Source organism: Triturus cristatus, chromosome 5_1, assembly GCF_964204655.1.
Source record: "Triturus cristatus chromosome 5_1, aTriCri1.1, whole genome shotgun sequence".
Taxonomy (NCBI): Eukaryota; Metazoa; Chordata; class Amphibia; order Caudata; family Salamandridae; genus Triturus; species Triturus cristatus.
In genome coordinates, this window is record NC_140587.1 from 70,217,942 (window position 1) to 70,231,466 (window position 13,525).

Below are 13,525 nucleotides of genomic sequence, written 5' to 3' on the forward strand. Positions count from 1 at the left end.
AGAAGAAGGAGGACCCCGCTATTTCATTATGGCACTGCAGGCTTTGGAAATTACTATGCCTTGAAAGGATGGCCGATATATTCAGAGATGATTTTAAAAACTTTGAATATAGATTGGGTCCATTGGTTGGCTTCCTTACAAGGGGAATACCGTTAGCAATCTGCCCTGCATCAGTCAGAGATATGTATCTTTTTCAATTTTAACCTACTTGAGGATACTATGACTCGAAAACACGTTGTAGTTGGATATCCGCCACTAGTATCCGCCACTAGTACCGGGGTAGGTGGGAGGGGGGAATTTCTTTTTTCTTTCCACATATCCTGGGAGTTCTATATTAGGGAATTTCTCCCTTTGAAGAACACCTTCAGCATTGGAAGGATTTGGATTAACACCGTCACAAAAGAAAGACGGATGAGTGGTATGTTTTACTTCAGTATAAGTTTACTCCCTGCCCTTGCATTTAAAGAAGCTGTACTTATTCTTATAGGTCTCTTTGGGGGGATATGTGGCTAGTAGCGAACATCACTTTTTGGTCTTCTTAAAATGCCAAGCCTTCTGCACTTATTTTAATGTACCATTTGTCAGTTTGTATTGCAATATGTGACACAATGCTAATAAACATATCGTTGACAAAAAAGTCGTAAGGCCAAGAAAAAGATATTCAGAAAAAAAGGAGAGGAGAAGGCACAAAGTCTGGGGGAAGACCACCCTAAGGCTGACCGGTCTAACACCTTCTATCTCTGGATGTGCTTCTGCCTCCTAGGGGAAAATGAATAAGCACTTCCTTTAGGACATTCTCTCAGTTTGAAGCCCACAGCCTATCCTTATTGGTGTTCATCAATGCTTGGAGCCTCTGGGATGGATGGACAGGTGGCTGAGTAGACCTGTATGTAGTGACCACCTGTATTAGGCTGTTCCTCTTAACCACACTGCTGCCGTCCTTCCAGTTGTAAATTGGAGGAGGGTTAATTGGTGGGATCTAGTATGGAATGAATCAACAGAGCTGCTCCCCTAGGATCTCGGAATCAAAGAGACAGAAGTGGGACAAGAGAGGAGATGGTTTAGCAGTGCTTAGTATGAGCCAAGGGTAGCGGTGGGGGTAACTATCACTTCTTTCATGGGATCTGCACTTCTTTTTCTGCATTAGATATTTACTATGCAAGAGAGTGAAAAACACACAAAGTCTAATTTGCGACGTTTTGATGCAGGGCAGCATGGCAGCACTGCAGCAAAGCAAGGAATCTTGCTGCACTGTCCTGCAACAAAAGAAAAGAGCAGGGATAAGCTGTATCTATGAGATACTGTGCATCCCTGTTCTTTTCTTCTGCTCTGGCACACTATGGGCTGCGTTGTAGGGGTGATTGTTTTCTTGAGAGATGTTTTCCTCTTTTTATGTTTGCTGCAGAATGTAGTCAGATTCCATGGCTGTTGTGTGGGAACACCCACAGCAGAAACACCCATGGAACGACCTTTTAACGCAGAGTAATGCGTGAAAGGGGGTCATATTTACAAGGCCATGAAAAGCCATGCAGGGTGGCGCTACGTGGCCTTGTAAATATGGGCAGGCACACTGCGCCGTCGGTGCATCAAAAAAAGTGATACACTAGCGGCGATGGGGCTTATAAATAAGTGCCACAGATTGGAAAGATGAAGCAAGACAAAAAGGGAGTCAGGGAGTGTCTGGTAGGGGATTAAAGAGGTGTGAGGTGGATTTAAGACTAGCAGCCTAGATATTCCGTGCACCGATGTTTAATTGCACGGCTGCCGGCTTCTGAGCAGAGTTTCAGCTGATGTCCTCACAAATAACATTTCCAGCTGTGACCTTTTGCACATATTTGCATCCATGACAATGTTGGATCAGTTTCTCTGAAACTTATTTTTACATCTAGCTTCACACAACATTATCACAACGCCCTGAACATCATGCTCATGGTCTCATTTCGCACTATGTACAAATGTCGCCACCATCTTGATCCACTGGGCAACAGGGCTATCTACATTTCCATAACATCACTAATTTATGCGTACATAGCAAGGCTTCTTTCCATTATAAAAGATGAGCATCCCAATAGATTAGCAGAGGAGGTACTTCCGCTGACACCAAGGGTCCTTGCATGTAAAAAAAAACACCACACAGCGGTCTGACATCTTCGGAGGGTTGTCCAGTTCATGACCAAGACGGAGTCCTTCACTCTATCCCATCAGGTAATGGGGTTGGATCAACCCTTGGGGGGGTTCTTAGCTCTACACCTACAAACACTCTAGGCACACTTAAGAGTATGGTTTGCATAGTAGGAGTACACTAGATTACTGTCTTGTTTATATGCCTGCATACAAATATATTCTCAGCACCATAGTTGAACTGTATCTACTATTTATGCTTTGGGTGCTTGTAATCACGTTTATCTGCTTCTGTCTACTAATCATTGCAGCACAGGTAGTTTACGCAAGAATAACGTTGGTTCAATAAATATTATTGAAAACAACACACTGTGTATCGGCTGTATATTTCTCCGACAATAAGTAAGCCTGAGTGACTGAGCGAACGTTTCTGTACTGTTTCCACAATCCCAGAGAGATCAGGGTCGTCATGTTCAGTGTTTGCTAGAAAACCATTCCCTCCCTGGTAGGTTAGGGAGGCTTACGGTGGCACTGTGAGCTAGCTAGTCAATACGCCAACATATCCTGCGGGGTTGTCCGGAATCAATCTTGATGCCAGGCCCTTAGTATATGTTCTCCAAACAATGCGCAGATCCAACAGATTAGGAGGAACTACTGAACACTAGAAGATAACTCAATAGGTTGAAGGGGAGGAGTAACAAGTTTAAACACAATAACAGTTTACAAGAATTGTAACAAATGACTTTCCACTCACCCTCCACACTTGTTTCTCTGGGCCACTCATTCATGACATATGAAACTACCTACCTCATCAGATAAGGAGAGAAGGATTGCTAATTCTTTGTGCATGGCACACGTGGGTTCATATCCCATCATTTTTTTTTTTTTAGCAGAGTTTTATATAGCGCGAACTTGACCCAAATCCAATCAGGTATCAGAGCGCTTTACATAGCACCAGTTACGTTACATGAGGACACACATTCATTTTTTTTTTTTTTGTTAGGTACGGGGAGATTAAGTGATTTGCCCAGAATCACAGGATGTTTAGCGTCGTTACCGAGACTCGAACCCAGTTCCCCCATGTTTGAGGTTGAGCGCCCTAACCATTAGGCCAACTCATTATGTCGAATCAGAACATGTAGGAACTCCACCACACAATCCTGGAATTAGAGACCCAGTATGAAGTTCAATGGAGGTAGGTAATGAGCAAACCACCACATACTAAAACAAAACATTCGATGGCATTGGGGGCCATAGACCTCAGTTACACAAATTACCAGGTACTAAACATATTAACTACTACATGGACTCAATGTAATGAAAACTACTCATAAGTATTAACTAATCATAACAGGAAGGATGGGAGGGGCGGGACTGGGATGAGGGATAAGGACTGTACGACTTAAAATAATGAAGATCACCAAAACATAATCACAAGCTGCCACAGGGAGGTTGGGATAGTCCAGGATTGGGACGAGAATTAAAGGACTCAGACAAATGAAGGTTCCAAGTAAGTCATCCCACTCACCACAAGGAGGCTGGATTGGCCCTGATTGAGTTAAAGAAGAGCAGGACTGGGAGCAGGTGAAGGACACAGTGTAATGAAGAGTACTAGTAAGTAATTAGAGACTGCCAGTGGAAAAAGGGGTGTGTCACAATGATCAAGAGTAGGTCTAAGAAACTGGATTTTTTGTTGAAGGGGTTGAGAACCCAGTTGAAATAATAATTACAATCCTTGTCAGGGTAAATGCCAATAAATAAACCTTTGCTTAACCCGCTGGTAGGTTGGCACAAAGCAGTCAGGTTTAACTTAGAGGCAATGTGTAAAGTATTTATGCAGTACTCAAACAGTAATAAAGTTAAAACACATCACAGAAAACATCTCAAACCAATTTAGAAAAGTAGGCTAATGTTTAATAAATAAAATGACAGCAACATGATAAACATCCATAGGAGATATGAATTTTTAGTCAATAATTAGAACCAGAGATATGAATTTTCAAAGTTTGAAGCACCAACTGCTATGATCTGGGAACTAGACCCGGTCAAAGTAAAAAGTTAAGACTGACCACAATAGAGTGCAATTCAGATACAAGGAACAGGTTTGTCCCGGTGGAAAGTTTATCTTCTGTCTTAGAAACATTTATGAAGAAAAAGTGCTTTTTGATGAGTCAGTCTAGGGGCAATCTGCTACTTGGATCGAAGCAGGGCTCAATGATGGTGGGTTGCTGAAGAGTGGGGTCCTGGTGCTATTTTTGATGACAACTGAAATTCTGTGAGTCGGTGGAGTCTGAAGTCGGTGCTGCTCGACATGGGCCCTGATGAAGCCCTCTATATTCTGACGTAGAAACTTTTCTGGAACACAGATCTCCTTCAGTGAGTCAAAACAGCGGTCGACCAGCGATTTAACATTGATGGCTCCAGCTTTAATGGTGGTCCCAGCCTCTGGCAATTCTTCAGCAGAAATTTGACAAAAAGTTTCTGTTAGAAATGGGGGTCTCTAGTTGGCAATGGCTGGTACCAACGTCCAAATAGGGATCCTTCTTCCTAAGTCAGGGCAAGGTGGCTACACCCTTTGACAACTGTTGCTCAACCCTGTGGTAATGGAGCACGAGCAGTCAGGCCTGCTCAGAGGCAGTGTTTGCAGCATTTATGACCATGCACAATAAGGCAGTAACGACACCACAAAAGGACACAACTCAAGTAGGTATAGAAAAATAATATCTTTACCTAAGGTTTAACTCAAGACTCTCCAAGCGTTTTAACAAGCTACAATGCGCGTAAACCACTAGGGACTCAAAAAGGCAATAACGTATTCACCAGAACGTGACACTGACTGAGTTCAAGGCCGGGGCCTAAGCAACCCGTTGCGCACCAGATACCTGCCATTGAAAGGGGACACAGCACAAAGCTTCTTGAAGAAGCGGAGACGGAGACAGGCGGACTCCCAGCGACCACAACTCTCGGCTGCAGGTGTCCGCAGCATGCACCCACAATGATTTGGGCACTCAGGGACAGGCGGGCTCTCAGTGGCAGCAGCACGCTGCGGCCTGTGGTGGTGGTGGCGGTGACTCTCATCTTGCAGCTCCGTGGTGGGCTCACAGCAGCAGCAGCTCTCTCTTAGCTGCGGAGGCCCACGAGACGATAGTGACAATCCTCGACAATGGTGAACAAGATGTGGGCACACAGCGGCAGCAGCTCTCCCTTAGCTGCGACGGCCCACAGGACAAATCACGATGAGGCAACGTTGGCAAAGGTGCTGGCGCTCAGCCGCAGCAGCTCTCTCTTAGCTGCGGCGGCCCACAGAATGAAGGATGGTCTCGACCAGGTAGGCACAACGGTAGGCACTCAGTGGCTACAGCTCACTCCTAGCTGCAGCGGCCCACACAGATTCAGCGAAGGTTCAAATTCAGGTGGGCTCTCAGCGGCGGCAGCTCTCTCTCAGCTGCGGCGGCCCACACAGATTCAACAAAGGTTCTGGAGGTTCAAGTTCAGGTGGGCTCTCAGCGACGGCAGCTCTCTCTTAGTTGAAGCAGCCCACACAGATTCAGCGAAGCTTCCCAGTCCACATTCCTCACAGTACAGCAAAGATGTACACTCAGGATGGAGTGATATACCTGAGTGTACATCTTTGCTGAAAATTTCAAATAACAACTAGTCAGGTCATAGACATTTGGAGAAACAATATTTTGGTTTCTTCAATTAACAAAAGATTGGATTGATGGTCTTGGAGGAATTTTTCTCTGTTAAACCCCACCCACAGTCTGGCACTGGGCGGTGCCTGAACTACGGGGTAAAAGGTCCCTGGGGTGACCCACCCACATTTGCAGTGCTTCTAGTGTGTTTCACTGTACACTATCCACTATCCTACAGTCATCCTTTCAACCTAAATTCAACATGGAAAAACCTTTCTTTCGCTGGTCAGAGCTACCTGTGCCCACCCAGAAGCATGGCTCTGTTGGTGGGCAAACCCTTCCTTGTGGTCACTCCAAACTAGTTTGGAGCCAAGCTGACCAGCAAGACAAAAAGGATGCAGGTCTAGGTGTGAGCTATATCTGCCAGTGACAGGTAGGCATCCTTTGAAGCTGGGCTGGGAATTTCCCCCCAGGCCATCCTGCTCAAGGGAGAAAAAACACGATCCCATACCCAATCCCATTGTCCACTGTCTGGGAGCGATACACATCTCACCATGGGGGAGGCATCAACAGTCATGTGACATTGGGGGCAGGCGGAAAGGCTCATTTTGCCTTAGGCAGAGAAATGACAAATTTCTAAAAGTGCCATTTCTACAATAATCATATTAAATCTGTCCTGAACGTTAGGTGAATTATTGAACAATTTCTGTAGCTGCTCCAAAACGTAAGTTAAGAACTATAATGTGGTATGATTCGGCTGTCCGGTTTTAGGTTTAAACCTATAATAGCTGATAAAACCCCACTGAAAGAGAAATAGCCCTCACCAGTGAAAACATATAAACACTGAAAAAAACCTGTACAATCACAAACTAAATGCTATTCAAAGAAAGGAAAAAGAGAGTGAAAGAGTCATTTTTTTCTTCCTGAAGGGGCCAATACAATGTAACTTTGTTATACAAGCTAGCAGTAAGAAAGTCTGAGCTATCATTATTCTGCTTGAGGTTTGTTGTTTAGGGATGCCACTAAAATATTGTTTCTTCTTCCTTTTCTATTTTTCAGTTTTGTGGTCTTTGGTCTAAAGATGCAGGGTTTAGAAGCATGTTTTAGGTCTTGTTTAATTATTTTATAAACTGTAGAGAATCAGGAAATATCAAAATCATATTTAATATTTTGGCTGTGTTTGATTCTTTCACTGATAGGTTAAATGGCTGGTTTCATAAGAATCTTTCCTAATATGTGTCATCACATTTACCCACAGAGAATGGGTAAAAACCCTTAATATATCAGCCCCCAGTTTCTAGTGAGTCAGTATTGATAGTAGGTGAAATTCCAACATCCCAGGCTTTAAACATTTAATGCAAGGTATATGTGAAAAGAGCGCTATCACCAAGCATCTGGGATAGTGGTTAAAACATGACACCAGACTTTTGAAAAACATGGAATGCAGTGTCACTTGGAATGCTCTGCAAAAAGGGTTATTTCCAAGTTCAACAAAGATAGGAGTGATATTGTTTGTATTTGCAGTGATTCAGCTACGTATATGAAAATGTTGTGTGATGACTTTTCAAAATTGAAACCTGAGCTGAAGTGCTACCCTGTGAGAGATCCTTGCCACTTGTTAGATGGTATGCTGAAAGCATCTTCACAATCTTCAGAGTAAATGAGGAATGCTATTGATTTTTTAGTCCATTCTGGTGCACTGCTTTCTTATGCACGGGAACTAAAATGCAAATATTTATCATTTTGTGCTTTATGTGGCATCGAAGAAAGAGTCATCCCAACTGTGTCCCTTAGCTGATGGTTCTCAGTCCAAGGAGCTATAAATGCTATATCATCCATGTGGCAACCGTTTACTGAATTTTTGCTGAGTGATGATGCCAAAGGCAATAAATGTAAGGATCTTTGGTCACATATTGATAGTAAGGTGAAAAAAGTACACTCTACTGCATTCTTAGATTTTTACAGGAAAACATAACTGCTGTAATGGACGTAATAAAAAAACTAGAGTCTGAAAACACCCTTGTCTGCCAAGTGTTCAGCATAATTGGTGTAGATGTGAAACATCTCCTTGAGAGTAGGCTGGGCGACACCTTTAGGTACTTTGGCACTGCAACATGTTCCATGTTAGAGTGCTTGCCACTTGGTAAGCAAAGCAATGGTGAAGAGCAATTCAGGAACTTTTATTTTACAATGTATGAGAAATGTCTTGCAATGATGCAAAGAAATGTCCCTTCACCGCAATGGGATATGGAGTCAATGAAACCTCACTGTGGTACTCTGTTCCCTTCCGTAAAGGAGAATTTCCTCTGTAATTTCAAAAGTGTTGCTTCATTTTTGACCGCTTCAAAAACTCTGAGGGCATAAGCACCCAGAGCAGCGCAAATTCTGTAGAACCTGCCCTGAGAATCGCAGTCTTCAAGTGAACCAGTATTGACATGGAAAGCTATGTCAGTGGCCAGAGTTAACAAGTTGTGTACTGGCAGTTTTGGCGTTGCCCATCTCAAGTGTCAATGTTTAGAGGGCCTTTTCACAGACGTTTACATGGGAAAGAAAGAGCGAGCGCACATGACCAAAGACTCACTGAAGAAGTATTGTATGGTGTAATACAATAAGTTTAATTTGCAAAAATCTATTTGGAGCTCATATACACTATACTTTCACTGTCTATATACCATGCGCTATCAGTGCAGAAAGCAAGCAATAATAAAAGCCAAAAGTTCAATAAACACCAGAAAATCACAGTTTCTGTAGTTTTTAATAGCGTAAAAATGTGTAACCACTGGTAACCACTTTTTTTTTAAGGTATTGAAATGACTTGAAAACACTGAAAAAACCCCACCAGAATTTACCAAAAATAGAAACTGAAACTAGGAAAGCCTAGGTATGATGTAACACAGTGATTTCCTATGGGAGGTCCAGGCTTGACACACTGAAAAGTCATGTAAAAAAACACCGCCTTATGCACATAGACCAAAATAACAAAAATCCAATAAGTAGAAGTTGAGTTATGAATTTTTAAAGAATAAAAGTGTTTCTAGCACTTCAAAGCAATAAGCGCCTATGGGGGTTATCTGGTTGCGCTGGACCGGGGCAAAGTCAACAGTTTAGGCTGACCGGGGACAGGAGCCATGCAAGCCCGGTGAACCGAGTACCTTGAACCCTGTTGCAACAGCGAGATGCGGGATGCAGATGAGCAGTGTGTCGATGTTGAGCCTCCAGTCCAGCTGAAGTGTTGATTTTTGCCACAAAGTGGTAGCAATGCTTCTGTTCTATAGCTGAAGCGCCAAGATGCGTTGGCTCCGTAGTGTGATGCACTAGGTTTCTCCACGCAGTTGAGGGGATGCGTTAATCTTTCCACATTGCTGCAGTGGCAGTGCTCTGCTCCAATGCGTTGGGATCTGGAGGTGATGCGTTGGTTCCGAGACTGTCACTCTCACAACAGGGTTGTGATGCCAGTCCTGCATCAATTTCTCTTGTGCAAGTATTTGGATCCAATTCATGCTAACCAGGCACAGAAGCAGAAATAGATAGAAACTTTGATAGCCCTGAGTCTCAACCAACAGAAGGCATTCCAATAAGCCAGTAGGAACAAATAGCTCCACCTGGGCTATTAAAATGTCATGACCAATGAAAATCCCAAAGTACAGCGCTGACTGCGCCATGCGCAGGTCAGGCAAACCCCCAAGAACAGTACCAGGCAAACAATGAAAACAAAGACAATGCACAGAGGAGATTAGTCATTGGCACCGGGTGGCGCCAGTTCCTTCCCACCGCAAGGGAGGTGATGCGGCATTTCCTTATGACCACAGGGGACGCAAAACGTTGGTTCCTTACTGTTGTTGGGGACATGTGGCTTCGGTTCCTTACTGTTGCCAGGGAGGTGACGTTGCATTGGCGGCGATGCATCGATTTCTTACGATGGTATGGGGATGATGGATTCGGGAGGTCACCTACATCAGGTACTGGCTCCGCGATAATGAAGCACTGGCATCGGGGAAGTCTGAGCTGTGGTGCGAGTTGGGGCAGTGCATTGTGAGGGTCAGGAGCGGTGCCCTTGGGTCTGGTGCAGGCAGAGGCCTCGCCATCTGCAGGGTTCGGGGCTGTGGATGCAAGTCGGGGTGGTGCATCGTACACTTCAAGAGAGTTGCCCATAGCTTTGTTGCAGGTCGTGGAGCCGCTAGACGCATCAGTGTTGCTTTTTCCCTCTGTGGCACTGAAGCAGCATTTCCAGGTGTAAGACAACGGAGGAAGTGAAGTCTTTGTGTCCCTGAGACTTCAGAACAGGAGGCAAGCTCTACACCAAGCCATTAGAGATCTTCTTCAAGCAGGATACACAGCACAGTTCAGACATTGACCTCTCCTTGGCAGAAGCCAACCCAGCTAAGCATCCACACAGCAATGGGGCAGAACTCCTCCTTACATCTTCTCTAGCTCTTCTCCTTGGCAGAGGTTCTTATTGAGTCCAGATGTATTCTAAAGTTCTGAGGTCAGGGCCCCAATATTTATACCACATTTTCTTTTGTTCTCTTGTGGCAAAGGTCTCCCAGGTCAGTCCGAACCAGCTCTGTCCTCTCTGGTCCAGCTTCTTGGCAGGAGGTGGAGACAGCATTGTCCAAGGCAGACCAGGCCTATTCAGGTGCAAGGAAATCTATTCCCACTACTCTAAATGCAGCCCAGGTCTATTCAGCCCAGCCCTAACTCGTCCAGGTAAGGCTGGACACACCTCAACACCCCCAGTGGCTCTCTGAATAGAATGCACATCCACAACTTTCTATCTTGTCCCAATGGGAAGTTATATTTATAAGATGTTATAAATAACTCCTATTCTATCCTACGGGACATATAGTCTTTTCATAGTGAAGAACAGGACATATCACATATACCAGTACATGTCCTACCTTTTACTTACCCTGCACCCTGCCCACTGGGGTACCTTGGGCCTACAACAGGGGTGACTCACATGTAATGAAAGAGAAGTTTAGGGCTTGGCAGGTGGGTGCTCTTGCCAAGCCGACATGGCAGTAAAAACTGTGCGCGGACACTGCAGTGGCAGGTCTGAGACCCTTTTAAAAGGCTTGTGTGTGTGGCGCAATTAGTGCTGCAAGTCCACCAGCAAAATTTGACTAACAGGCCCTGGGCCCACACAGTGCACTGTACTAGGGACTTAGTAGCACGTCAAAACAAGCCAATCATGGCAACACCAATCCATATGCACAATTTACATAGGGAGCACTTGCACTTTGGCACTGATCAGCAGTGGTAAAGTGCACCGATCATCTAGACCAGCAAAAATGAAATCCAGCACACAAAAAAAATACAGGAGGCAGAGCCCAAAAAGACAGGAGAAACCATGCCAACCATGCAAACCTATCCACAGAAACTGCCCCTTTACACGGCTGCTAGGGCACCATGTTCACCTGCCTCAAGAAACTGCACCCCTTACACACCACATCCCCCACCTGAAAAGACTTCTCTTTGTTTAGCTTGGGCCACTTTTATGTTGCTTTTAGACCCTCAACAGATACACTCTGTTAGACCCCCACCCCTTACACACCTGCTAGGGTACAGTCCTATGAACAGAATCAGTCCCTCACAGAAACTGTTATCTTTACGTGCCTGCTAGGGCATAGTGTCTACCCATCACCAGAATGTTTCCTTTTGCACGCCTGTTAGGGTAGAGTGCTCACCTATCTGAAGAAACTGTGCAAGGGCACAGTGCGAACCCACCTATATAAACTAAACTCCAGAACATTTACATTTCTGTCATGGTTCTTAGAACAGCAGTCTAAGTGCCAGGTAGTCTTGTTATGGACGCGCTGGACTCACAACTGAGAGCATCAACCAGCAAAACAGAAAGACACTGTCGGTGTGCTGCTTTGGGAGAGCTTCACAACCTTAATTGGTCACACCGGGACACACACCACTTACCCCAGCCAGAGGCTGGGGCCTGGAACACTGCACCACACGCAGAGCCAACACCACAAACCCTAGCCAGAACCGGGGCCCTGCAACACTGCACCACACACAGGGCCAACACCACAAACCACAGCCAGAAGCTGGTCCATGGAACACAGCAGCACACAAAGAGCCAACACCACAAGCCCCAGACAGAGGATTGGCCCTGGAACACTTTAAAATACAGAGGGCCTACACCTCAAACCCCAACCATAGGCTGGGCCCTGGAACACTGGTCCACACACAGGGCCGACACCACAAACCCCAGCCTCTAGCTGCGCCCTGGAACACTCCACCACACATAGGATCAACACCAAAAACCCCAAGCAGAGAGTAGGCCCCAGAACACTACACCACACATAGGGCCAACCCTCTCTGTCCAGCCAGACGGGCTGGGCCCTGGACACTGCACAACACACAGGGCCAACACTCTTTGTCTACAGCCAGAGGGGCTGGGAACTGGACACTGCACCACACACAGGGCCAACACTCTTTGTCTACAGCCAGAGGGGCTGGGAACTGGACACTGCACCACACACAGGGCCAACACTCTTTGTCCACAGCCAGAGAGGCTTGGCCCAGAACAATCCATTTTCTTTTTTTTACTGGTAGTCTGTGCCTACAAGTGCTGGCTGTAGTTTATCCGGTTCTACTACATTCCAGGCATGCACAGTTCACAGTGCTTTGCACTATTTGGAGAACTATTACTGAATGGAGCTTAGCACAGCTTGTTGCAGACATGGCAGCTGCAGACCCCAGGGTCAGACTCAAGGAAGAAGCTACCTGCTCCATCTGCCGGGAGCTGTACACTGACCCCGTGACCTTGGACTGCGGACACAACTTCTGTCTTTCCTGCTTTAACACATTTAAGAGTAAAGAGGACTTGGAGAAAGCCTGCCCGGAATGCAGGCAGAACTTTGACCTAGAAAAAGAAATGAAACCGAATAAGAGATTAGCAAACATGGTGGAGATGGTGAAGGAACTGCAAATAGCGGCAGGAAGTCTGCGTGAGGAGCATGGGGAGAGTCTGCAGCTCTTCTGTGAAACCGATGGGGAGCTCCTGTGTGTGTTCTGTAGAGAGTCCCAGGCACACAGAGAGCACCGTGTGACCCTTGTGAAGAAAGCAGAGCAGGCGTACAAGGTAAGAGGGACTTGAGTTAGTGCCAATTAACCCTTGCGGTGGATAGTGTCTTTACAAATAACATGAAGTTGTATTATTGTTTGCACACTTGCTTTTATTTACTAAAGATTTAGCATTGTTACACATTCGCACACATTTTCAATGAACTGCTGTTTTTCTGTCCAGTTATGTACATTGCACAATTCAGCTCAAACATCTTAATAAGTGTCCCCTCATTCTAAAGTTGACACAACGAAGTCACTATAACAGACATTAGTAAAGTCAGCCTTTTACTCTGGAAACTTGTGTCAGACTCCCAAATTCTTTTTTGGTGTGTATTTCCAGGTCCAGCAGCAGTCTATCACTTGACTCCCAAGTGATCTACTGCAGCTTCAACACAAAGCTTTAATGAACAACTAGAGCACTAACCTTCTGTAGTCAGGATATAAGTAAGGTGCTTCTGGCAACATTTTGTTGGAATAATAGCTGCTGAATGGCTTTAGCATTTCATGTGGAGCAGGCTGAAGTGAATGAGAATCAAACAGGCCCCCAGCATTTGGTGGATTTTGTAGCACCACAAAGCAATTTTTTATACGGCATTAAAATACAAATTATGCGTCACAAACTTTTGCTGTTTCCAGCAAATGTTATTCTTTTCAGTTTACTGACATTCCATGGTTTATGATATATCTTC

At 45.1% G+C, this 13,525-nt stretch overlaps 1 protein-coding gene across 1 annotated transcript in view; it reads left to right on the forward strand.

The window, feature by feature from the left end:
- Positions 1-12,450: 12,450 nt before the first annotated feature.
- The window catches only part of LOC146830204 (E3 ubiquitin-protein ligase TRIM39-like), a 259,126-nt gene continuing 258,051 nt past the window's right edge, over positions 12,451-13,525 (forward strand). The window contains exon 1 of the mRNA XM_085603700.1: positions 12,451-12,852. Coding sequence (XP_085459826.1) covers positions 12,451-12,852 — 402 coding nt within the window. The remainder of the gene's footprint in view (positions 12,853-13,525) is intronic.